The following is a 25806-nucleotide window of genomic DNA, read 5'->3' as shown; positions in this document are numbered from 1 at the left end:
TGCCTATGACTAGGTAAAGACTCCCTCAACCTTGATGATCATGCCATCTTTTATATTGCCACCCTCATTGTCCTTGTCCAGACCAGCTGCTGGACAGACTGCTAACACGTTCGCTTCTCATACAACTGCTATTCAGTATGTCTGCTTTGTGCTTGTTGCTGTTGGCTATTGAGCTTGCCATTGTATTAGGGCTTTTTCAGGATACAAGGATGAGGGGTGGTTAGGTTATCTCACATTGTTGGTCATTAAGGCTAAGTGAGGAAATAAACTGGAAACTGTCAGCAGTCACACAGCCAAGCCACATGACACTGGAATATTATTTATGACTGCTCAGAATTCAACAGTAACTATAAGAGACTAATGGTACCTATCTCCTCTCAAGAACTCCCCAAGGCTGGGCGCGGTGGCTCACGCCTGTAATCCCAGCGCTTTAGGAGGCCGAGGCAGGCGGATCGCAAGGTCAGTAGATCAAGACCATCCTGGCTAACACGGTGAAACCCCATCTCTACTAAAAATACAAAAAATTAGCTGGGCGTGGTGGCGGGCGCTTGTGGTCCCAGCTACTCGGGAGGCTGAGGCAGGAGAATGGCGTGGGCCCAGGAGGTGGAACTTGCAGTGAGCTGAGATCGCGCCACTGCACTTCAGCCTGGGCGGCAGAGCGAGAGTCCGTCTCAAAAAAAAAAAAAAAAAAAAAAAAAGAACTCCCCAAGAGAGTTGATCAGTTAATCTTTGGCATACCCTTATTAGCATTATTATCATTATTGTTAGAGACAGGGTCTCACTCTGTTGTCCTGGAGTGCAGTGGCACAATCATGGTTCACTGCAGCCTCAGTCTCCTGGGCTCAAGTGATCATCCTGGCTCAGGGCCTTAGCCTCCTGAAGTAGCTAGAACTACAAGCATGTTCCACCACACCTGGCTAGTCTTTATATTTTCTGTAGAGACAGGGTCTGTCTATATTGCCCAAGCTGGTTTCAAGCTCCTGGCCTCAAGTGATCCTCCAACCTTGGGCTCCCAAAATGGTAGCATTACAGGCCGGAGCCACCTTGCCTGGCCACTTACTAGCATTCCTGTTTGGATCACCTGTGAGTTGACAGTGAGCACCTAAGAGCATGAGTCTTAGGCTCATGCTAAAAATGTTTACCTTTGCTTGGGAATCGAGTCAGTGAGGCTCTGGAAAGAAGTGACATAAAACATGGTAAATTATGATCAAGGAATCATTTGTGGTTGTCTTTTTAGAAGAGACTGTGGGGACGGCAAGAACTTAGAGTCTATTCCGATAAAGCTATCTTTCATCATTTGTCACAGGATTCTGATGAATCCATCTTTTTGTAGGGAGGAGGGAAGTGTTAGAGCTAGATGTCCATCTGTCTGTTAGGATAGCCACATAAGGAATCTATCAGATCTCACATGCCACTCGGACAGTTGTCCATGGGAACGTTAGCAAAAAAAAGCACTGACAGAAATAGCAAAATCCAGCAGGTCGCAGTGGCACACGCCCGTGATCCTATCAATTGGGAGGCCGGGCATGGTTGCACATGCCTGTTATCCCAGCTATTCAGGAGGCTGAGGCAGAGAGAATTGCTTGAACCTGGGAGGTGGAGGTTGCAGTCAGCCAAGATCATGCCACTGCATTCCAGCCTGGGCAACAGAGCGAGACTTTGTCTCAGAGGGAAAAAAAAAAAAGCAACATTCTGTATAAAAAAAAGAAATTTTTTTTGTTGATCTCAAAGCTCACTTTTTCTGGTTCCCTCAGGAACTAGAGTCTTATGCTGGGAATATGGATTTATGTTTCTGTGTGCATTTATGTATATCTGTCATCTGTATAGTGAATATACATATCTGTTATCTCTATATAAACTCCTCCTATTTGTTATTTTCTTTTTTTTTCTTTCCTTTTTTTTTTTTTAAGCTTTTCAGAAAATAAAGTGCTAGACAGGGACTTAGGGAACTGACCTAGGGACAGAGAGATTTCCATTTTTACATTTTTACCTTCCAACAAAGGTAATAAGAGTAGCATTTAGCAAAGAGGGGATATTTTAGGGCCTGATAACAGAGAGATCCTAAACTTTCAACTTTGGTACCCCAACCCCTTCTAGGTGAAAAGTGGTCAAGCATAGTGATTAAAAAGTGTGGTTTATTTCCCAGATTCATAATTTACTGGCCATAATCCTGGGCAAATCCATTTATATTTCTGTGTCTCAGTTATCTATAAAATGAGGATAATAATGATACCTGAGAGTTGTTGTGAGAACTATGCTAGTAAATAAATGCAAAGCACTTATAATAGTGCTTAGTAGATAAAAAGTGCTGTGTATAAGTGTTATCTGTTGTTACTGACTTCTCTGATGTCATATCAATAACTTGTCAGTGGGCGAGATGGCTCATGCCTGTAATCCCACCACTTTGGGAGGTCGAGGCGGGTGGATCATCTGAGGTCAGGAGTTCGAGACCAGCTTGGCCAACATGACAAAACCCCATCTCTACTGAAAATACAAAAGTTAGCCATGTGATGGCTTGCATCAGTAATCCCAGCTACTCGGGAGGCTGAGGGAGGAGAATCACTTGAACCCAGGAGGCAGAGGCTGCAGTGAGCCGAGATCATGCCACTGCACTCCAACCTGGGTGACAGAGCAAGACTGCATCTCAGGAAAAAAAAAAAAAAAAAAAAGAATGAGGACATCTGAATAAAATATGGCTTACATAATAACAGTGTATCAGGCTGGACGCGGTGGCTCATGCCTGTAATCCCAGCACTTTGGGAGGCTGAGGTGGGTGGATCACAAGGTCAGGAGTTCAAGACTGCCCTGACCAATGTGACAAAACCCCCTCTCTACTAAAAATGCAAAAATTAGCTGGGTGTGGTGGTGGGCGCCTATAATCCCAACTACTCGAGAAGCTGAGGCAGGTGAATCACTTGAATCTGGGAGGTGGAGGTCGCAGTGAGCCAAGATCACCCCATTGCACTCCAGCCTGGTGACAGAGTGAGACTCCATCTCAAAAAAAAAAAAAAAAAAAAAAAAAAAATTATAAGAAGACCTTTAAGTGGACAAGAAAAAGAAAAAGCAGTTCAGTAGAAAAACAGTCAAAGGATGTAAATAGGCACTTCATAGGAGACCAAAACCAAATGGCCCAAAAAATGAATGAAGAACTCAAACTCGTTACAGTAGTAACAAGATACGGGTTTGTTTCCTTTAAACTAGGGAACAGTGAAAAAGAACAGTGATGCTGATTGCTGGTGGGAAAGTGCAGAAAAGGGCCCATACATTTTCAGTGGAAGTGTAAAATTGTTACAGCTTTTGGGAAAGCCATCTGGCAATATGTATTAAATATTTTACCCTTTGAACTAGGGGTCCCACACCTGACACTTACTCTATAAAAATAAAACACCAGGCTGGGCACAGTGGCTCACGCCTGTAATCCCAGCACTTTGGGAGGCTGAGGCGGGCAGATCATGTGGTCAGGACTTTGAGACCAGCCTGGCCAGCATGGTGAAACCCTGTCTCTACTAAAAATACAAAAATCAGCCAGGAATGGTGGTGGGCACCTGTAATCCCAGCTACTTGGGAGGCTGAGGCAGGAGAATCCCTTGAACACGGGAGGTGGAGGTTGCAGTGAGCTGAGATCATGTCACTGCACTCCAGCCTAGGGGACAGAGCGAGACTCTGTCTCAAAAAAAAAAGCAAAAAACAAAACAAAACCCCAAAAAACAAAAACAAAAAAACAACAGTTCATAAGGATATATAGTCAAGGATTTTTTTTTTTTTTTTTTTTTTTGAGTCCTGCTCTGTCGTCCAGGCTGGAGTGCAGTGACGCCATCTTGGCTCACTGCAATCTCTGTCGCCTGGGTTCAAGTGATTCTCCTGCCTCAACCTCCTGAGTAGCTAGGAGTATAGGCACCCACCATCATGCCGGCTAATTTTTTTGTATTTTCAGTAGAGACACGGTTTTACCATGTTGGCCAGTCTGGTCTCAAACTCCTGCCCTCAAGTGATCTGCCCACCTCTGCCTCCCAAAGTGCTGGAATTATAGGCATGAGCCACCATGCCCAGCCATGGTAAAGGATGTTTACTGGAAACATTGTTAGTAAGGATAAGATGGTAGAAACAAAGTGACTGCTCATAATTGTTGAATCAGTTTTGGTGTATTCATAGGATGAAATACATTGCAGCTTCCTTGGAAGAATTTCCGTGAGATGATATTAACTGAAAAAAACAAAGAATATGATAACATTCCATTCTTTTTAGTTAAAGAATTATTTAATATCATCCCATTTTTTAAAAGAAGTAACTAAAACCCATATATATAATATATATACATATATGTATATAATATATATACATATATATATAAAAATGTGTGTGTTTATGATTATGACTCTGGGAGGAACAAGAAAGGATGCCTGATGTTAACATGTTACCTGAGAGTGAGGATTAACATAGGAGGAAAGAGAGAAGGGAGATGAAAAGGAGATTAAAAAAAAAAAGAAAGAAAAGGAAAGGAGATAAAGCATTCCCACCTCAGCATGAATGCTGTCTCAATTTATTTTAAATAGTATTTTGCGTAACTGTGGCTGTATGTGTACACATGAAAAAGAAGAGTTATGTGCATAGCTAATAGATCCAGTCTTTATGTCCATGATGTATTATGTGATAAAAAGCATATTGATGTATATTGTATGTATCTATTTCAGTAAAAATAAAACAAAGACCACAAAAATCCTTGTATATGTGGAGAAAGGTACGGAAGGAAACACATCAGGCCTCTATTTGAGTACTTCAATGAGTAGGATTAGGGGCGAGCTTTTTCTCAGACCTTGTGTTTTTTTTTTCACTTGGTACAAGAAGTGAAAAATTGTTTGTAATTTGAAAAACAGCAAAGAAAAAATGTGATTGTGTTCTACTCATTTAATAATGGCCATGTGGGTGAAACTTGTGCAAAAGAAAAGGTTAATATGTGCAATGAAGAGGTTAATAATGGGCAAAAAGACTCCAGAAATGATTTATGTGCAAATTAAAAGGTTAATAATGGGCAAAAAGACTCCAAAAACGATTAACAAATGGGAGTGGGATCAGATTTTATTACTTTTGGCCAAAGGCCATTACAAAATATTAGTGAGACTGTTATTCAGAAATACTGAAGGGGAGACATGGTAAAGTTTCTTCCACTGTAAAGTGAAACAACGGGAAGTAAGGAACCTTGAGGAACAATTTTAAATTGTAAAGTAATAGCTTAGTGTTCAACAGATAAGATTTGCCTTTCCTAATAACTCTGCCAACAGAGTTATTTTATTAGCGGCAGAATATCACAGTGGTTGAAAGCAAGAGCTTTGTTTAGAAGTACCTACTACTAGCTGTGTGCCTTCAGTTTTCTCACATGAAGGTTACAGAATAACAGTAACTACTTCATAAATGTATCGTAAGGATTAAATGAGTTAATCTTTAAGGTGCTAAGGAAGTAATCTAATACAAAATAATTCCTTAGTTAAGTGTTATTAGCTATATGGATCTAAAATGGTGGTTTTGAATAGAACACTCCAATGAAGTATTCATTGTGTAGAAGAATCCTAAGAGTTCGCCTTAAACAGTAAGAGCAGTGCCCAGCACAGCATTTTGCTTTAGTACATGCTTTACAAATACTGGTGGAATAAATAATTTTCATTCCTTTCACATAATTTTATTAGAGTGTCTGATTAGATTAACATTATTTCACATACATTGATTAATATAGAATTTCAGAAATTAATGTCAGTCAAATTAATGTTTGACTTCAGAAAATTAGGAGGAAAAGAACATTTATAGGGTGATAACTATTACCTATAATATTTTTTTTTCTTTGGAGACAGAGTTTTGCTCTTGTTGCTCAGGCTGGAGTGCAGTGGCATGATCTTGGCTCACTGCAACCTCCTCCTCCCGGGTTCAGGGGATTCCTCTGCCTCAGTCTCCCGAGTAGCTGGGACTAGGTGATAATAGTTATCACCGTAGTTGGGATTGGATTCAAGAATGAAAGAGACTCCTGTGTACATAAATATACACAGCTTTCAATGGGGGAATGTGAGTATACTAACTTGTACTTTCAACAGTCATTACACATTATCACTACTTTATATAGAAAAGGAATCTAAACAATTTTGTTTATTGTACTACCATTTGATTTTTAAATTCTCTTTCACTGTTGTTTTCACTCCTTCGTTTTTGTTTAAATTTTTACTTTGTTCTTTTCTTTTTTAGAGACACGGTCTTGCTCTTTTGTTCAGGCTGGAGTGCAGTGGCACGATTACAGCTCACTGCAGCCTCAACCTCCCAGGCTCAAGCGATACTTCCACCTCAACCTCAGCCAGAGTAGCTGGGACTGCCAGCATGCACTATCACACTCTGCTGATTTTTTTATTTTTTGTACATACGGGGTCCTACTATCTTATTGAAGTTAGTCTCAAACTCCTGGGCTCAGGTGATCCTCCTGCCTGGCCTCTCGAAGTGCTGGGATTATAGGCATGAGCCACCATGCCTGGCCCATTCCTTCATTTAGTACACACTTTATGTATTTAGTAGTATACTTTTATTATGTATTTCTTTAATTTACACTTTTATTTACTATTTATTTATTATGTACAGGGCCTTGCTGTCTCCCAGGCTGGAGTGCAGTGGTGTGATCATAGCTCACTGCATTCTTGACCTCCTGAGCTCAATTGATCCTCTTGCCTCAGCCTCCTGAGTAGCTGGGAGTACAGGTGTGCGTCACCACACCTGGCTAATTTTTGTATTTTTTTTTGTAGAGGTGGGGTCTCCCTATGTTGCCCAGGCTGGTTGTGAACTCCTGTGCTCAAGTGATCCTCCTGCTTCAGTCTCCCAAAGTGGTAGGATTACAGGCATGAGCTGCCACACCCAGCCACTATACACTTATTTGAGTTGATTTTGGTGATTTATATTGGGCTAGATAATCATCCATTTCATCTCGGTTTCCAAATTTATGGTGCTAGAATATATCACTATGCATATGCATGAATGTCCTCTTCTAATTTAAAATATACTTGAAAAAAGCAGTTGTCTTTTTTATTTTTATTTTTTATTTATTTATTTTTTTGAGATGGAGTCTTGCTCTGTCGCCAGGCTGGAATGCAGTGGCTTGATCTTGGCTCACTGCAACCTCCGCCTCCTGGGTTCAAACCATTCTCCTGATGCAGCCTGGGATTACAGGAGTGCACCAGCACGCCCGGCTAATTATTGTATTTTTAGTAGAGACGGGGTTTCACCATGTTGGCCAGGATGGTCTCCATCTCTTGACCTTGTGATCCACCTGCCTCGGCCTTTCAAAGTGCTGGGATTACAGGTGTGAACCACCGCGCCCAGCCAACAGTTTTGTCTTTTATATATGGTTCTTTTTTCTTGTCCCCAGATATATTTTTTTAATCTTTCCCCATCTTAATCTGGCATTATCTATTTCATTGTTTTCCCAAAGAAATTGCTTTTGTAAATATTTATTCTTTATAACACATTTTGTTTTCTAGTCTGTTAATTTCAGTTTTTACTCTTTTATTTCAGTTTTTACTCTTTAATTTCAGTTTTTCACTCTTCCAAATTTTGTTGAATTTTTAAAAATTTAAATTTACATATGGTAAAGTTTAGTTTTTTCGTGTACATTTCCATGAATATTTACACATGCATAGATTATTGTAATCACCACAGACAGGACACAGAATAATTTGAACAACTCCAGGAATTCCCAAGTGCTGCCCTTTTGTATTCCAACTATCCTCCCACCCTAACCCCTGACAACCACTGATAATGCTTTTTGTTCCTATAGTTTTGCTTTTTCCAGAATCTCATACATAGACTTACTGTAGTATGTAACCTTTTAAGACTGGATTTTCAGCCTGGGCAACAAAGTGAGACATCTCTACAAAAAATAAAAAAAAAATAAAAAAAAAAAAGCTGGGCATGGTGGCACACATCTGTAGTCCCAGCTACTTGAGAGGCTGAGGTGGAAGGGGAGGGGTTTTAGGCTGCAGTGAGCCATGGTTGTGCCACTGCACTCCAGCCTGGGTGAGAGAGCAAGACCCTGCCTTAAAAAAACCTTTTTAAAAGACTGGGTTTTTTCACTTATAATAATGCATTTGAGATCCATCCATGTTGTTGCGTGTATCAAAGAATTTGTTTCTTTTTATTGCTAAATAGTATTCCACTGTGTAGATATACCACAGTTGGTTTATCCATTCACTCAAGCCAGCAGTCCCCAACCTTTCTGGCACCAGGGACCAGTTTGTGGAAGACAGTTTTTCTACAGACCAGGGCAGGGTGGAGGGATGGTTTCAGGATGACTCAAGCACATTACGTTTATTATGCGCTTTATTTCTATGGTTATGTTGTAATAAATAATGAAATAATTATACAACTCACCGTAATGTAGAACCAGTGGGAGCCCTGAGCTTTTTCTCCTGCAAGTCGATGGTCCCATCTGGGGGTGACAGGGACAGTGACAGATCATTAGGCATTAGATTCTCATGTGGAGGCCGGGCGCAGGGGCTCACAGCTGTAATCCCAGCACTTTGGGAGGCCGAGGAGGGAAGATCACCTGAGGTCAGGAGTTTGAGACCAGCCTGACCAACATGGCGAAACCCCGTCTCTACTAAAAAATACAAAAATTAGCCTGGCATGCTTGGGAAGCTGAGGCAGGAGAATGCCTTGAACCTGGGAGGCGGAGCTTGCAGTGAGCCAAGATCACGCCACTGCACTCCAGCCTGGGTGACAGGGCAAGACTGTCTCGAAAAAAAAAATTCTCATAAGGAACATGCTACCTAGAACCCTTGCAGGCACCTGTACAATTTAATAGGATTCACACTCTTGTGAAAATCGAACGCCTCTGCTGATCTGACAAGAGGCGGAGCTCAGGCAGTAAAGTGAGGAATGGGGGAGTGGCTGTAAATACAGATGAAGTTTTACTCGCTCCTTGCCTGCCTGCTCACCACTTACCTCCTGCTGTATGGCCTGGTTCCTGGTTGGGGATCCCTGGCTCAAGCTCTACCTAATTTCTTTGGGTTTATTTTGCTTTTGTCCCCTCTCATTCCTTAAAATGAATATACTGTTGTACTAATCAATGGCTAAGTTGCTCTAAGGCTTGAGGTTGGGGTTGAATAAACGAGAGGCCTTTATTCAGATCAACAGGAGGTGTTTCCTCCAGTAGAATTGTCTTGGTCTGGCATCTTTTAACTTAAAGTTAAGCTTCTCTTAAGCTGGTTTCTCTTCATCATTCTCCTTCCAGGTGACCACTTCTTTCCCTTGACCCTTTGGGCCCAGGGGTGCTGAATTTCCACTTTCGTTGGTTCTAGGTTACTGGATTATTTTTGTGGTTTCCTGCTCCTCACTGTTGACCTAAAAGGAAAAAGCTGAGGCAAAATAAGCAGAAAGTTTATTTGGGCCAAGCTTGAGCATTGCAACCTGGGAGCAGAGGTTCAAGTTGCCCTGAATATACACTCCAATTTAGCAGTTATAAGAAGATTTTTTTTTTTTTCCGAGATTCTGTCTCTACAGAAAATTAAAAAATTAGCTGGGCATGGTGGCTCACACCTGTATTCCCAGCAACTCCAGAGGCTGAGGCAGGAGGGTTGTTTGAGCCTGGGAGGTCAAGGCTGCGGTGAGCTGTGATCCCACCACTGTCCTCCAGCCTGAGTAACAGAGTGAGACCTGTCTCAAAAAAAAAAAAAAAAAAAAAAAAAAAAGTTTCAGGAACTTTAAGTGTTAATTGCCACCATCTAATCCTTAGACTTCATTCAGGTTTCATTGATTGTCCTAGTAAGATCCTTACAGAAAAGATCAAGTTCAGCATCACTCGTTGCCTTTAGTTATCTTAACTTTAGTCTAATTCAGTCTGGAATAGGTCCTCAGTTTTTCCCTGATGTTCATGATCTTAGCACTTATGAAGATTACAGGCCAATTATTTTGTAGATGTCCCTTTTATTTTATTTTATTTTATTTTATTTTATTTTGGAGGCGGAGTTTCCCTGTGTCACCCAGGCTGGAGTGTAGTGGTACAATCTTGGCTTACTGCAACCTCCACCTCCGAGGTTCCAGCAGTTCTGCCTCAGCTTCCTGTGTAGCTGGGATTACAGGCATGTGCCACCACACCTGGCTAATTTTGTGTTTTTAGTAGAGATCGGGTTTCACCATGTTGGCCAGGCTGGTCTCGAACTCCTGAACTCAAGTTGTCCACCTGCCTCAGCCTCCCAAAGTGCTGGGATTACAGGGGTGAGCCACCACACTTGGTTTTAATGTCCCTTAATTTGGATTGTCCAGTGTCTCCTCATGATTACATTCAGATTATGTATCCTTGATAGCAGTATCACTGAGTTTACTTTGATTGCTTGATTAAGGTGGTGTCTGCCAGATTTTTTTTCACTGTAAAGTTACTGTTTCTCTTCTTTGTAATTAATAAATATTTTGTAGGAAGTACTTTGAAACTATGTATTCCAGCCCTCATCAGACTTTCAAATTATTTGTATCTGTGATTCATGGTTATATTATATATTATATCTTTCATTCGTAGTTTCCTATTTTATACAGTGGATTACAACCTGTTACTATCATTGCTTATTGTGTTAAAAGAAAAATTTTAGACAAATTTGACAGAGCTTAATTGAGCAAAGAAGAATTTACAAATAAGGCAGCCCCTAGAACTACAATAAGTTCAGATAGACCCTGAGGCTGCCATATGATTGGATAACATTTATGGACAGAAAAAGGAAAGTGACATACAGAAAACAGGGGTGAGGTACAGAAACAGCTGGATTGGTTACAGCTCATTTGCTTTATCTGAACACAGTTTGAACAGTTGGCTGTATGTGATTGGTTGAAACCTGGCTACTTGTTACAAAAGTAGGTTACAGTATGTTTATACATTTAGTTAGGTTATAATCACTATGTATGGAAAAACCTTTGGTCCACACTTAAAATCTGTAAGGAGACAGCTTTAGGCTAAACTTAACAATTGTGATGCTCAAATTGTTGCTGTTAGTGGAAAATGGTATTTAGAAACCAAGTTCTGGGTGCTAGATGTGATCATTTCTGTTGGGTTATTACAGTTTTCAGGTCCTTTCAGTAATGTTAGACAAAGCTAGGGAATGTATATTTGCATATACATTTTCATATATACACACATATATATATCTAGTTCTTTATCAATCTATGTTGAAGCCTATGAGTTCTCACTGATTCTGATCTAATACCATACAATTCGTTCTTTTTTGTTTGTTTCCTTGACTCTATGTTAAAGCAAAAGATTCATTCTTGCTTTCTTCCTCTCCTAATTTATAACTCCTTTATCTGATGATGAGGCTGGCTGTGGTGGTGTGCAACTGTAGTCCTAGCTACTTGGAGGCCAAGGAAGGAGGACCCTTGAGCCCAGGAGTTCAAAGCTGTAGTGGGCTATGATTGTACCACTGCAGTCCAGCCTGAGACACAGAGTGAGACCCTGTCTCTTAAAAGCAAAAAGCAAAGAATAATGAAAAATGAAAGCCAAGTTTCTCATTATCACCTGTAGCTTTCTCTCTTTTTTTTTTTTTTTTTTTCCCCAGAGACAGGGTCTCACTTTGTTGCTTACCCTGGAGTGCAGCTGCGTGATCATAGCTCATTGCAAGCTTGAGCTCCTGGGCTCAAGTGATCCTCCCACCTCAGACTCTTGAGTAGCTGGGACTTCAGGCATGAGCCACTGCCCAGTGGATGTCTCTCTGTTTTGGATCCATATTTCCGTATTCAAATAAAAGTAACTTGAATGAAGGGTTGGGGCAAAGAGATTTGTTTGAGTGTTTCTGTGGTTACTTGCCTGGGTATCTGTTGTTCCTGAGGCGGGAGATCTTTAGTTCTAACCATGAACTTTCCAAGGTTGACAGCCAGGTATTAAGAGCTGACAAATGGAAGTACAAAGATTTTTCAGAGGGAGTAATGTGACATGGTTGTTAGTACTGTTTTATCCAGAGCTCTGATGTTCTAAGGATTGAAATGATAAGGATGCATTTTATATTTTACGGTGATACAGTCGTGGGGTCAACCTCACTTAAGAGAGAAGGCCTTTATCTGGGGACATTATGTGGGGCTTCAAGGTAGGGAGCGCTCTCAAAGTGAGCTTTGAAATAAGTAAGTATAGCTTAAGATGCAGATCAGGGCTGGGCGTGGTAGCTCATGCCTGTAATCCCAGCACTTTGGGAGGCCAAGGCAGGCGGATCACCTGAGGTCGGGAGTTCGAGACCAGCAAGACCAACATGAAGAAACCCCGTCTCTACTAAAAATACAAAAATTAGCTGGGCATGGTGGCACATGTCTGTAATCCCAGCTACCTGGGAGGCTGAGACAGGAGACTCACTTGAACCCGGGAGGCAGAGGTTGTGGTGAACCGAGATCGTGCCATTGCACTCCAGCCTGGGCAACAAGAGTGAAACTGTCTTAAAAAAATAAAAAAAATAAAAAAAATAAAAGATGCAGATCAAATGCCAACTCTGCTATGAATATTTCCCTCACTACCTCAGGTCACAGTCATTTTCCTTTCTCCAAATGTAATATTTATGTCTACTCTTTATTCATATTTTACTGTGTACTGGTATTGAACTGTTTACTGACTCTATGGTCTGTCTCTCCAACTATATGATAAGTTTGTTGTGGACTGAAGACAGTGTTTAAAACGTTTTTCAAACCTCTCTCAGTGTCCTATGTGGTGCTGGGTTCCCGTTAGGAACTCAGTAAATACTTTCTTCCAAGGTTAAAAGAATTGTAGTTCTGGGACTTGAATGTTTCAAGACTCATTCCTTTCAAAATAATGACTCTTCTTTCTTTCTATTGGGTATGGCATAGATTTCATTTGGCTTTGTTCGTGTTTACCTGCATTTCAAAATTTCTGTTGTAGTCTCTCCCTCCTCTTGTTCTTTGGGAACTGTTTAAATACCAATTTCCATGGTATGCCTTGCATGGATAAATATAGAATGTGGATGAACATGGGAAATAAATCTATCTGTAATTCACAGCATAAAATGGAGAAGGCAAATAGGAAATCTAGATTCATTTGTCAAAGTTACATATAGGCTGTTGCCTAGGAAAATCTGCAGTGTTTCAGGGATAGTATCTGGTCCACACTTGGGCCAGGGCCCAAATTATGTTAGTTAAACTCCTAGCTAGGCTTACAATGGGAATAGATGCATCTATAAACATTGATATTGGGTAGAGACCCAAAGATGAATGGCTTGTAGTGGGATTGAAGGAACAGCCCAGAATTTACCTGACATTTATGAAGAGTGGACAGTATTTCCTGAAACTGTGGGGTTATGTTTGCAAAGCTGGCACAGATGACACTTCCCCTTCTTAGATTGTTCACACTTTGGGTAGGCTACTGCCAAGTGGACAGTGGCTTATGTAAGGCTTGGATGCCTTGTGAGTGGAGCTATAGCATGCTTTCCCACTGTGGAAATTAAATAGGAAATTTTAATTATTAAAATGAAAAATATTAAGTTGCCTAAACATAAACAGAAAAACACTATGTCTATAATATAACAAAACAAGGTTCAGCTTAGTATCCTCATTATATTCAAGTATTCTTAATTACTGTATTTACAACAGAATTTAAGACCTTGAAGGAACGTTAGATATATCATCTAGAACTAGAACAAAAGTCTGAAAGAGTTATTTCAACACCAAATGTTAAGAATGTATTATCTCCAAACAGGGGCAATTTGACTTCTTCTTTTCCTAACTGAATACCCTTTATTTCTTTCTCCTGCCTGATTGCCCTGGCCAGAACTTCCAACACTATATTGAATAGGAGTGGTGAGAGAGGGCATCCGTGTCTTGTGCCAGTTTTCAAAGGGAATGCTTCCAGTTTTTGCCCATTCAGTATGATATTGGCTGTGGGTTTGTCATAAATAGCTCTTATTATTTTGAGATATGTTCCATCAATACCTAGTTTATTGAGAGTTTTTAGCATGAAGGGCTGTTGAATTTTGTCAAAGGCCTTTTCTGCATCTGTTGAGATAATCGTGGTTTTTGTCTATGGTTCTATTTATATGCTGGATTACGTTTATTGATTTGCATATGTTGAACCAGCCTTGGTCCCAGGGATATTTAGAAAGCCCCATCGTCTCAGCCCCAAATCTCCTTAAGCTGATAAGCAACTCCAGCAAAGTCTCAGGATACAAAATCAATGTGCAAAAATCACAAGCATTCCTACACACCAGTAACGGACAGAGAGCCAAATCATGAGTGAACCCCCATTCACAATAGCTTCAAAGAGAATAAAATACCTAGGAATCCAACTTACAAGGGATGTAAAGGACCTCTTCAAGGAGAACTACAAACCACTGCTCAATGAAGTAAAAGAGGACACAAACAAATGGAAGAACATTCCATGCTCATGGATAGGAAGAATCAATATTGTGAAAATGGCCATACTGCCCAAGGTAATTTATAGATTCAATGCCATCCCCATCAAGCTACCAATGACTTTCTTCACAGAATTGGAAAAAACTGCTTTAAAGTTCATATGGAACCAGAAAAGACCCCGCATTGCCAAGACAATCCTGAGCCAAAAGAACAAAGCTGGAGGCATCACGCTACCTGACTTCAAACTATACTACAAGGCTACAGTAACCAAAACAGCATGGTACTGGTACCAAAACAGAGATATAGACCAATGGAACAGAACAGAGCCCTCAGAAATAATACCACACATCTACAGCCATCTGATCTTTGACAACCTGACAAAAACAGGACATGGGGAAAGGATTCCCTATTTAATTAATGGTGCTGGGGAAATTGGCTAGCCATAAGTAGAAAGCTGAAACTGGATCCTTTCCTTACTCCTTATACAAAAATTAATTCAAAATGGATTAGAGAATTAAATGTTAGACCTAAAACCATAAAAACCCTAGAAGAAAACCTAGGTAATACCATTCAGGACATAGGCATAGGCAAGGACTTCATGTCTAAAACACCAAAAGCAATGGCAACAAAAGCCAAAATTGACAAATGGGGTCTAATTAAACTAAAGAGCTTCTGCACAGCAAAAGAAACTACCATCAGAGTGAACAGGCAACCTACAGAATGGGAGAAAATTTTTGCAATCTACTCATTTGACAAAGGGCTAATATCCAGAACCTACAAAGAACTCAAACAAATTTACAAGGAAAAAACAACCCCATCAAAAAGTGGGCAAAGGATATGAACAGACACTTCTCAAAAGAAGGCATTCATGCAGCCAACAGACACATGAAAAAAATGCTCATCATCACTCGCCATCAGAGAAATGGAAATCAAAACCACAATGAGGTACCATCTCACACCAGTTAGAATGGCAATCATTAAAAAATCAGGAAACAACAGGTGCTGGAGAGGATGTGGAGAAATAGGAACACTTTTACACTGTTGGTGGGAGTGTAAACTAGTTCAACCATTGTGGAAAACAGTATGGCGATTCCTCAAGGATCTAGAACTAGAAATACCATTTGGCCCAGACATCCCATTACTGGGGATATACCCAAAGGATTATAAATCATGCTGCTATAAAGACACATGCACATGTATATTTTTTTGCGGCACTATTCACAATAGCAAAGACTTGGAATCAACCCAAATGTCCATCAATGACAGACTGGATTAAGAAAATGTGGCACATATACACCATGGAATACTATGCAGCCATCAAAAAGGATGAATTTGTGTCCTTTGTAGGGACATGTATGCAGCCTGAAACCATCATTCTCAGCAAACTATTGCAAGAACAGAAAACCAAAAACTGCATGTTCTCACTCATAGGTGGGAATTGAACAATGAGATCACTTGGACACAGGAAGGGGAACATCACACACCAGGGCCTATTGTGGGGAGGGGGGAGGGATAGCATTAGGCGATATACCTAATGTAAATGACGAGTTAATGGGTGCAGCACACCAACATGGCAGATGTATACATATGTAACAAACCTGCACATTGTGCACATGTGCCCTAGAACTTAAAGTATATTTTTTAAAAAAAAGTGTATTATCTCTGAATAGTGGGATCATTTTTGTTTATCACCATTTTCTATTGTCTCTTTTTTTTTTTTTTGAGAGTCTCCCTCTGTTATCCAGGCTGCAGTGCAGTGACACAATCTCGGCTCACTGCAACCTCCGCCTCCCAGGTTCAAGCGATTCTTCTGCCCCAACCTCCCAAGTAGCTGGGACTATAGGCATGTGCCACCACACCCAGCTAATTTTTTGTATTTTTCATAGAGACAGAGTTTCACCATGTTGGCCAAACTGGTCTTGAACTCCTGACCTCAGGTGATTCACTTGCCCTGGCCTCCCTAAGTTCTGGGTTTACAGGCATGAGCTACCATGCCCAGCCTGTCTTTTTTTTTTTCTTTTTTACTTTGAACATTACTATTTATATAATAAAACATAAGAATAATTCTCATAGTGAATACACAAATACCCTTGTCAGTAAAGATGTTATCTGTTACTGCATTTAGTAGCAATTTTTCTAAAACAGAATAGTTTTCTAATATTCTTTTATTTTAACAATGGAGTTACAGACCCATAGAGATAAGTAATATTTAAAATGCATTTAAACAGAATACATAAACATTTAAAGTTATTTTCTTTTTTGTTTGAGACCGTCTCAATCTGTCACCCAGGCTGGAGTGTGGTGGCACAGTCTTGGCCCACTGCAACGTCTGCGTTACAGGTGTGCACCACCACAACCAGCTAATTTTTGTATTTTTAGTAGAGATGGGGTTTCACCATGTTGGCCAGGCTAGTCTCGTATTTCTGACCTCAAGTGGTCTGCCCACCTCAGCCTCCCAAAGTGCTGAGATTACAGGCGTGAGCCACCACCACCAGCCTTAAAGCTATTTTCTGTTTTTGGAGACAGAGTCTCACTCTGTCTCCTAGGCTAGAGTGCAGTGGCGCGATCTTGGCTCACTGCAACTTCCACCTCCTGGGCTCAAGCAGTTCTTTTGTCTCAGCCTCCCAAGTAGCTGGGATTACAGACGCATGCTACCACTCCCGGCTAATTTTTGTATTTTAGTAGAGATGGGGTTTCACCATGTTGGCCAGGCTGGTCTTGAACTCCTGACCTCAGGTGAGCCGCCTGCCTTGGCCTCCCAAAGTGCTGGGTTTACAGGTGTGAGCCACCATGCCCGGCTGCTATTTTCTTCTTCCTTTTTTTTTTTTTTTTTTTTGGAGATTAACAAAAACTAATGTATTTCTTTTCTGTGTGAAAATTTTAGTTTTTAATAGCAATTTCAGTTTGTAATAGACATGCATGAAACTTTTTTGTGGGAAGGTATTAAGGGCTGAGGACTACATGTATTTTGTTGGATAAGTAACCTCCCTCTCAGTGGAATGATTTTCATATTTATTAAAAGAAAAAGAATGACACCAAGCTCTAACAAAACCTTCAAGATACGAGGAAAGAGTTTTAGTTATTATTATTTTATTTATTTATTTATTTTTTGAGACCGAGTCTAGTTCTGTTGCCCAGGCTGGGGCACAATGGTGCGATATCGGTTCACTGCAGCCTCTGCCTCCCAAGTTCGAGCTATTCTGTCTCAGCTTCCCAAATAACTGGCATTACAGGCACCTGCCACCATGCCTGGCTAATTGTTGTGTTTTTTAGTAGAGACAGGGTTTCACCATGTTGGCCAGGCTGGTCTCTGAATTCCTGACCTCAAGTGATTTTTCCCGCATCAGCCTCCCAAATTGCTGGGATTACAGGCATGAGCCACCACACCTGGCAAGAGTTTTAATTATTTCTTTTCTTCTTCTTCTTCTTTTTTTTTTTCTGGTGGCCGGGGAAAGAGTTTTACTCTTGTTGCCCAGGTTGGAGTGTAGTGGCGCAATTTCGGCTCACTGCAGCCGCCACCTCCCGGGTTCAAATGATTCTCTTATCTCAGCCTCCTGAGTGCTAGGATTACAGGCATGTGCCACCATGCTCAGCTAATTTTGTATTTTTTAAAGTAGAGATGGGGTTTCACCATGTTGGTCAGGCTGGTCTCGAACTCCTGACTCCAGGTGATCTGCGCCGCCTCGGCCTCCCAAAGTGCTGAGATTACAGATGTGAGCCACCGCGCCTGGCCATCTTTTCTTTAATTTAATGGTTTATGAGAGGGTTTTTGATATCAATTTTTTTTCAAGACAGTGTCTCGCTGTCTTGCCCCAGGTAGATGGAGTGCAGTGGTGTGATGTCGGCTCACTGCAACCTCTACCTCCGTGGCTCAAGCAATCCTTCCACTTCAGCCTCCCAAGTAGCTGAGGCCTCTCAGTCTCCCAAAGTGCTGGTATTACAAGTGTGCACCACTGTGCTTGGCCAGTTGTTTTCTGGGAGGCCGAGGTGGGCAGATCACTTTGAGTTCAGGAGTTTGAGACCAGCCTGGGCAACATGGCAAAACCCCATCTCTATAAAAAATACAAAAATTAGCTGGGCATGGGGGTACATGCCTGTAGTCCCAGCTACTTGGGAGGCTAAGGTGGGAGGATTGCTTGAGCCTGGGAAGTTGAGGCTGCAGTAAGCTGTGATTGTGCCACTGCACTCTAGCCTGGGCAACAGAGTGAAACCTTGTCTCAGAAAAAGAAAAAAAAAATTATGGGTATATAGTAGGTATATATATATTTATGAGGTACATGAGATATTTTGATACAGGCATATAATACATAGTAATCACATCAGGGTAGATGAGATATCCATCACCTCAGGCCTCCCAAAGTGCTGAGATTACAGGTATGAGCCATCATGCCCGGCCTGAATGATCTTTTTAACATGTTGTTGAATTTGGTTTGCTGGTATTTTGTTGAAGATTTTTGCATCAATATTCATCAGGGATATTGGCCTGTGGTTTTCTTTTTTTGATGTATCTTTGTGTGGTTTTGGTATCAGGGTAATACTGGCCTTAAAAGATGAGTTTGTAAGTATTCCCTTTTTCATTTTTTTGGAGTAGTTTTAGTAGGCTTGGTATTAGTTCTTTAAATGTTTGGTAAAATTCAGCAGTGAAGCCATCGGGTTCTGGGCTTTTCTTTGCTGGGAGATTTTTATTACAGCTTCATTACTTGCTATTGTTCTATTCAGGTTTTGGATTTCTTCATGGTTCAATTTTGGTAGATTGTGTCTAGGAATTTATCCATTTTTTTCTAGGTTTTCCAGTTTATTGGTGTATAGTCATAATAGTCTCTAATGGGCCTTTGGATTTCTGCAGTGTCAGTTGTAATGCTTCCTTTTTCATCTCTGATTTTATTTATGTGGGTCTTTTTTTCTTAGTCTGTCTAAAGGCTTATCAATTTTATCTTTTCAAAATACCAGCTTTTCAATTTATTGATGTTTTGTATTGCTTTTTTCATTTCAATTTCATTTATTTCTCTCTAATTTTTTTTCTTCTGCTAATTTTGTGTTTGATTCGCTCTTGCTTTTCTAGTTCTTTTTCTTATTAAAAAAATAGAAATGAATTCTTGCTATATTGCAAGAGTTTATAGAGCTTGAGTCCAGGCTAGTCTTGAACTCCTGGGCTCAAGTGATCTTCTTGCCTTTGCCTTCCAAAATGCTGGGATTACAGACATGGACCACCATGCCTGGCCACTTTTCTAGTTTTTAAGATGCATTGTTAGGTTATTTGAAGTTTTTCTACTTTATTGATATAGATGCTTATTGCTGTAAACTTTTGTCTTTGTAGTACTTTTGCTGTATCCCATTTGTTTTGGTATGTTGTGTTTCCATATCTATTTGTTTCAAGAAATTTAGGCCAGGCATGGTGGCTTAAGACTGTAATCCGAGTACGTTGTGATGCCAAAGTGGGCAGACTACCTGAGCTCAGGAGTTAAAGAGCAGCCTGTGAAACATGGTGAAACCTTGTCTCTACTAAAATACCAAAAGTTAGCCAGGCATGGTGGTGCGCACCGGTAGTCTCAGCTACTTGGGATACCGGGGCATGAGAATTGCTTGAACCTGGGAGGCGGAGGTTGCAGTGAGCTGAGATCACACCATTGTACTCTAGCCTGGGTGGCAGAGTGAGATTCTGTCTCCAAAAAAAAAAGAAATTTGAAAATTTTCTTCTTATTTTGTTCAGTGACCTACTGGTCATTCAGGAGCACATTGTTTAATTTCCATGTGTGTGTATAGTTTCCAAAATTCCTCTTGTTATTATTTCTAATTTTATTCCATTGTGGTCATAGAAGATACTTGATATGATTTCAGCTTTTTTGAATTGTTTTATTATTTATTTTTTTCCTTAACCCACCTTTCAGGAAGATTTTTTTAAAAAATTCTTTAAAACATGTGTTGTGGCTTGACATATGGTCTATTCTTGAGAGTGATCCATGTGCTGAGGAGAAGAATGTGTATTCTGCAGCCATTGGATGAAATGTTCTGTAAATATCTATTAGGTCCATTTGGTTTACAGTGCAGATTAAGTCCAACATTTCTTTGTTGATTTTCTATCTGAATGATCTATCCAATGCTGAAAGTGGGGTGTTGGAGTCTCCAGCTATTACTGTGTTGAGGCCTCTCTTTCTCTCTTTAGCTTTAATAATATTTGCTTTATATATCTGGGTGATCCAGTGTTGGGTGCATATATATTTATAATTGTTACATCCTTTTGCTAAATTGACCCCTTTCTGATTATATAATGACCTTTGTCTCTTTTAAGTTTTTGTCTTGAAATCTATTTTGTCTAATGTACATGTAGCTAATTCTGCTCTTTGGTTTCCATTTGCACGGAGTATCTTTTTCTCTCCCTTTGTTTTCAGTGTATATGTGTATTCACTGGTGAAGTGTGTTTCCTGTAGGCAATAGATTGTTGGGTCTTGTTTTTTAAATCCATTTAGCTCTGTCTTTTGGTTGGAGAGTTTAGTGCCTTTACATTCAACGTTATTATTGATGAGTAAGGACTTCTGCCATTTTGTTATTTCTTTTCTGGTTGTTTTGTGGTCTTTTCTTCCCTCCTTCTTTTCTTCCTGTCTTCCTGTTTTGTGAAGGTGGTTTTCTTTGGTGGCATGTTTTAATTTCTTTTTATTTTTTGTGTGTCTTTTGTAGGTTTTTTGATTTGAGATTACCATGAGGCTTGCAAATAACCCATTTGTTTAAACTAATGACAACTTAACACTGATTATTAAAACAAACAAACTAACAAGGAGAAAAATAATTAAAATGCCCTTAATCCTAGCTACTCAAGAGGCTGAGGCGAGATGATCTTGAGCCCAGGTGTTCGAAGCTGCAGTAAGCTATGATTGTGCCACTGCACTTCAGCCTGGCTGACAGGGTAAGACCATGTCTCTTAAGAAAAAATAAATAAATAAATAAAGAGCCAGGCACAGTGGCTCACACCTGTAATCCCAGCACTTTGGGAGGCTGAAGCACGTGGATCACTTGAGCCCAGGAGTTCAAGACCAGCCTGGGCAACATGGGGAGACCTGTCTCTACAAAAATACAAAAAAGTTAGCTGGGTGTGGTGGTGCACACCTGCAGTTCCAGCTGCTCGGGAGACCAAGGTAGGGAGATCGTTTGAGCCCAAGAGGTTGAGGCTGTGGTAAGTCAAGATTGTGCCACTGCACTCCAGCCTTGGGGACAGAGCAAGACCTTGTCTCAAAACAAAAAACAAAAAACAAGGAGTGTAGTCTTGAGTTAGCAGCTCCTATCTTTGTCCCTAATTAAGTGTATTACTTTAATCTTCATGACAAACCTGTATTACAGATACAAAAATAAACGTTTTATACCTAAAGAAACGGAAGTTTACAGAGTTTAAGTAACTTGCCCAAGATCACACAGCTTTGAAGTGTAAGAACACACTACATCTTAGAATCATATCAGTGGAGTCACAGAATTGAGGGGAAAGTTGAAAAATGGGCAGGAAGACATGGGATACTAAGCAGCAGGGACCCCAGGTGGAACCACATCACAGAATTGTCTGATTTGAGCACCACACTTGGCACTTCTACCACTGCATGCCCAGCAGGCAGTGCTATTGGATCCTTGATGCCAGTATGGACAATTTATTAACTATTCTTTATTTTTATGTCTTTCTTTCAAAATTCAAATGATAGTCTACTTGTCAAGTGACATGTAGTTGTCTGGCCCCATTTCTTTCTTTCTTTCTTTTTTTTTTTTGAGATGGAGTCTCTCTCTCCCAGGCTGGAGTGCAATGGCACGATCTCAGCTCGTTGCACTTCCACTTCCTGGGTTCAAGTGATTCTCCTACCTCCACTTCCCAAGTAGCTGGGATTATAGGTGCCTGTCACCATGCCCGGGTAATTTTTTGTATTTTTAGTAGAGACAGGGTTTCGCCATGTTGGCCAGGCTAGTCTCGAACTCCTGACCTCAGGTGATCCACCCACCTCATCCTCCCAAAGTGCTGGGATTACAGGTGTGAGCCACTGCATCCAGCCCTATCTGGCTTCATTTCATGTGCTAGCGTTGTCCTAGGTGGAGAGGAGTATCTGGCCTGTTTGGCTTCTATAGTAGAACATTGAGTTGTGCTTCCCACCGAGACTGACACAACCAAAGGTTCAAAGGAAGAGTATTTTGATGCTAGGCAACAATACAAAGGGTAAATGTCCACCGTAACAGCCATGGGTATGCAGATGCCCACATACCACTCTGCTGAAGACTGGCTGAACTAGGAAGCTGTGCCTTCCCCATAAAGCTGGCTATTTTTTCCTGAGACCAGAGTCTGCCAAACAGAGCTCAGTAGGACTTCCAAGCAGTATTCCAAGTATAGGAGTTTTCACATGAGGACCTCTGCCTGTTTCTGATTCACTGAAGCAGGGGTAAATGACCAGCAGAACCAGCCAGCTCTTAGGGTCAATCTGAGGAGGGAGTGTACAGAAAATAAATGCACATGGAAAACACCTCCCTAACTTCTGGTCTTACTGATCTTCAGTGTGGTATCCTAAGACCCTGAATTTCTTTGTTATTGGGCAGTATTTCACTGCAGCTTTACCTGATTAACCATATTAAACATTTTCTTATGAGAGATACAGAATTATTTTGCTTGCATATCTTTGCTCTTCTACACTCTCTTTGCCTTAAGTTTAGAGACCATGTTACTTTTTTTTTTTTTTTTGAGACAGAGTCTCACTCTGTCGCCCAGGCTGGAGTGCAGTGGCACAATCTCGGCTCACTGCAAGCTTCGCCTCCCGGGTTCATGCCATTCTCCTGCCTCAGCCTCCCGAGTAGCTGGGACTACAGGCGCCCGCCACCTTGCCCGGCTAGTTTTTTTGTATTTTTTAGTAGAGACGGGGTTTCACTGGGTTAGCCAGGATGGTCTCGATATCCTGACCTAGTGATCCGCCCGTCTCGGCCTCCCAAAGTGCTGGGATTACAGGCTTGAGCCACCGCGCCCGGCCGAGACCATATTACTTTTGTATCTTCAGAGTCTAGTATTGTGTCTAGATACAGTAGGCACTTAAAGAATTTGACGGGCTGAATGAATGAATTTTCCTTAGCTATCTTTTTATGAAGCTAAATTGATTCCTATGAAATGGTAGTGAATTAATAGTCATGGATGTTTGAAATATTTTATATATTTTTTTAGATTAGAAAATAATTCTAAATCTGCTATGAGAAGAAGGACCACAGTGATATTTCCTCTGCTTTTGTTGTTACAGGTTTTCCAGGATTTAGGGATGGAAGTACTGTCTGGAGTTGCCAAAGGCTATAACATATGCCTTTTTGCTTATGGACAGACAGGCTCTGGGAAGACATATACCATGCTGGGGACCCCAGTGAGTATCACAATGAGATATAGTCCTAATGCCATAGCAAGCCTGAACCTTGCATTGTCCTTACTACTGTGAGACAGAATATGATTTCTGTAGTCAGTCAACTTTAAAGAAGATTGAATGAGCCGTCTTCTGTTTTAAGAATGAGTTTTTTGGCTGGGCGCGTTGGCTCATGCCTGTAATCCCAGCACTTTGGGAGGCCAAGGCAGGCGAATCACCTGAGGTTGGGAGTTCGAGACCACCCTGACCAAGATGGAGAAACCCCGTCTCTATTAAAAATACAAAAAAATTAGCTTGGCGTGGTGGCGCATGCCTGTAATCCCAGCTACTCGGGAGGCTGAGGCAGGAGAATCACAAATCATTTGAACCCAGGAGGCAGAGGTTGTGGTGAGCTGAGATCGTGCCATTGCACTCCAGCCTGGGCAACAAGAGCGAAACTCCGTCTCAAAAAAAAAAGAAAAAGAGAGTTTTTCAGCATTTAATTGGAAGGTAAACTTTGAATAATTAACCCCTTTTTATTAAACCCTGAAGAGCCTTAGAATTTTACAGCTCCCTTCAACAAAGCGGTTCTCGTCAGTCCTACTGAATTTCCTGTTATCTCCAGGTTCGTTATTTGAAGCTGTTTTGCACCTTTGTTGTGGACAAGACCTGGACTAAATCTTAAGTGCAGGCTAGAGCTGTGCAGAGATTTGGTTATTGTGGCCAAGCTCCAAGCCTACATGTATTAGATCTGTGTATTAGAAGAAAGCAGGAGAACTAGTTCCTGAGCCGGGGGCTTTCAAAAGTATATAGGATTTAATGAGAGCCTTCCTTTATCACAGAAAATCAGGAGGGCAGAGTTCCTTAATACCTTTTTGTTTTGGATTTAGAAGTATCCTGGTCGGGGTGCCAGGCGCAGTGGTTCACACCTATAATCTCAACACTTTGGGGTGGCTGAGGCAGAAAGATCTCTTAAGCCCAGGAATTTGAGAACAGTCTGGGCAACATAGGGAGACCCTATCTCTATAAAAAATACAAAAATTAGCCAGGTGTAGGGCCACATGCCTGTGGTCCCAGCTACTTAGGAGGCTGAGGTGGGAGGATGGCTTCAGCCTGGGAGGTTGAGGTTGCAGTGATCAGCCATGATCTTGCCACTGTACTCCAGCCTGGACAACAGAGTGAGAGACCCTGTCTCGGCTGGGTGCGGTGGCTCATTCCTGTAATCCCAGCACTTTGGGAGGCCGAGGCGGGTGGATCATGAGGTCAGGAGTTCAAGGCCAGCCTGGCCAATATGGTGAAACCAAGTTTCTACTAAAAATACAAAAATTAGCTAGATGTGGTGGCACGCACCTATAATCCCAGCTATCTGGGAGGCTGAGGCATGAGAATCACTTGAACCTGGGAGGCTGAGGTTGCAGTAAGCTGAGATTATACCATTGCACTCCAGCCTGGGCAATGGGGTGAGACTTCGTCTCAAAAAAAATAAATAAATAAATAAAAAGAGACCCTGTCTCTAAAAGTATATATATCCTGTTAGGTGGGTAACAAAATAAACACTACACAGGAACATTCTGTAGAACATGATTCCTCTTAGATGATTATCCCTGATGCCTGGGGCCTAGCTCATTGCTCACTTTGTCCTGTGTTTAGTGTGATTTCACAGTATTTGACGTTAAAAGAATTGGGGCTGGGTACGTTGGCTCACACCTGTAATCCCAGTACTTTGGGAGGTTGAGGCAGGTGGATCAGCTGAGCTCAGGAGTTCGAGACCAGCCTGACCAACATGGTGAAACCCCGTCTCTACTAAAAATACAAAAATTAGCCAGGTGTGATGACAGGCGCCTGTACTCCCAGCTACTCGGGAAGCTGAGGCAGAAGAATTGCTTGAACTTGGGAGATGGAGGTTGAAGTGAGCCGAGATTGTGCCATTGTACTCCAGCCTGGGCAACAAGAGTGAAACTGTATTTCAAAAAAATAGTAATTAAAAAAAAAGAAGAAAGTGGCCGCTAAACCAAAAGTATAAAGCCCTTAACCGGGTACAAGTTAGCACTGGATACAAGATGAGAAAAGAAACTACCTCTTTCTAAACGTGTTTTGTTGTTGTTGTTGTTGTTTT

The 25806-nt window shown here is 41.1% G+C and overlaps 1 protein-coding gene across 6 annotated transcripts in view; it reads left to right on the top strand.

Moving 5' to 3' along the window:
* STARD9 (StAR related lipid transfer domain containing 9) overlaps positions 1–25806 on the top strand; it is a 148516-nt gene that overhangs the window by 39984 nt on the left and 82726 nt on the right. For all 6 annotated transcript variants that reach the window (XM_009210006.4, XM_017960559.3, XM_003900840.5 and 3 more), the window contains exon 4: positions 23598–23714. In XM_009210006.4, coding sequence (XP_009208270.3) covers positions 23598–23714 — 117 coding nt within the window. The remainder of the gene's footprint in view (positions 1–23597; positions 23715–25806) is intronic.

This window comes from Papio anubis, chromosome 7, assembly GCF_008728515.1.
Source record: "Papio anubis isolate 15944 chromosome 7, Panubis1.0, whole genome shotgun sequence".
Lineage (NCBI taxonomy): Eukaryota > Metazoa > Chordata > Mammalia > Primates > Cercopithecidae > Papio > Papio anubis.
The sequence above is the reverse complement of the archived record's forward strand: the minus strand, read 5'-3'. Positions and strand labels throughout refer to the sequence as shown.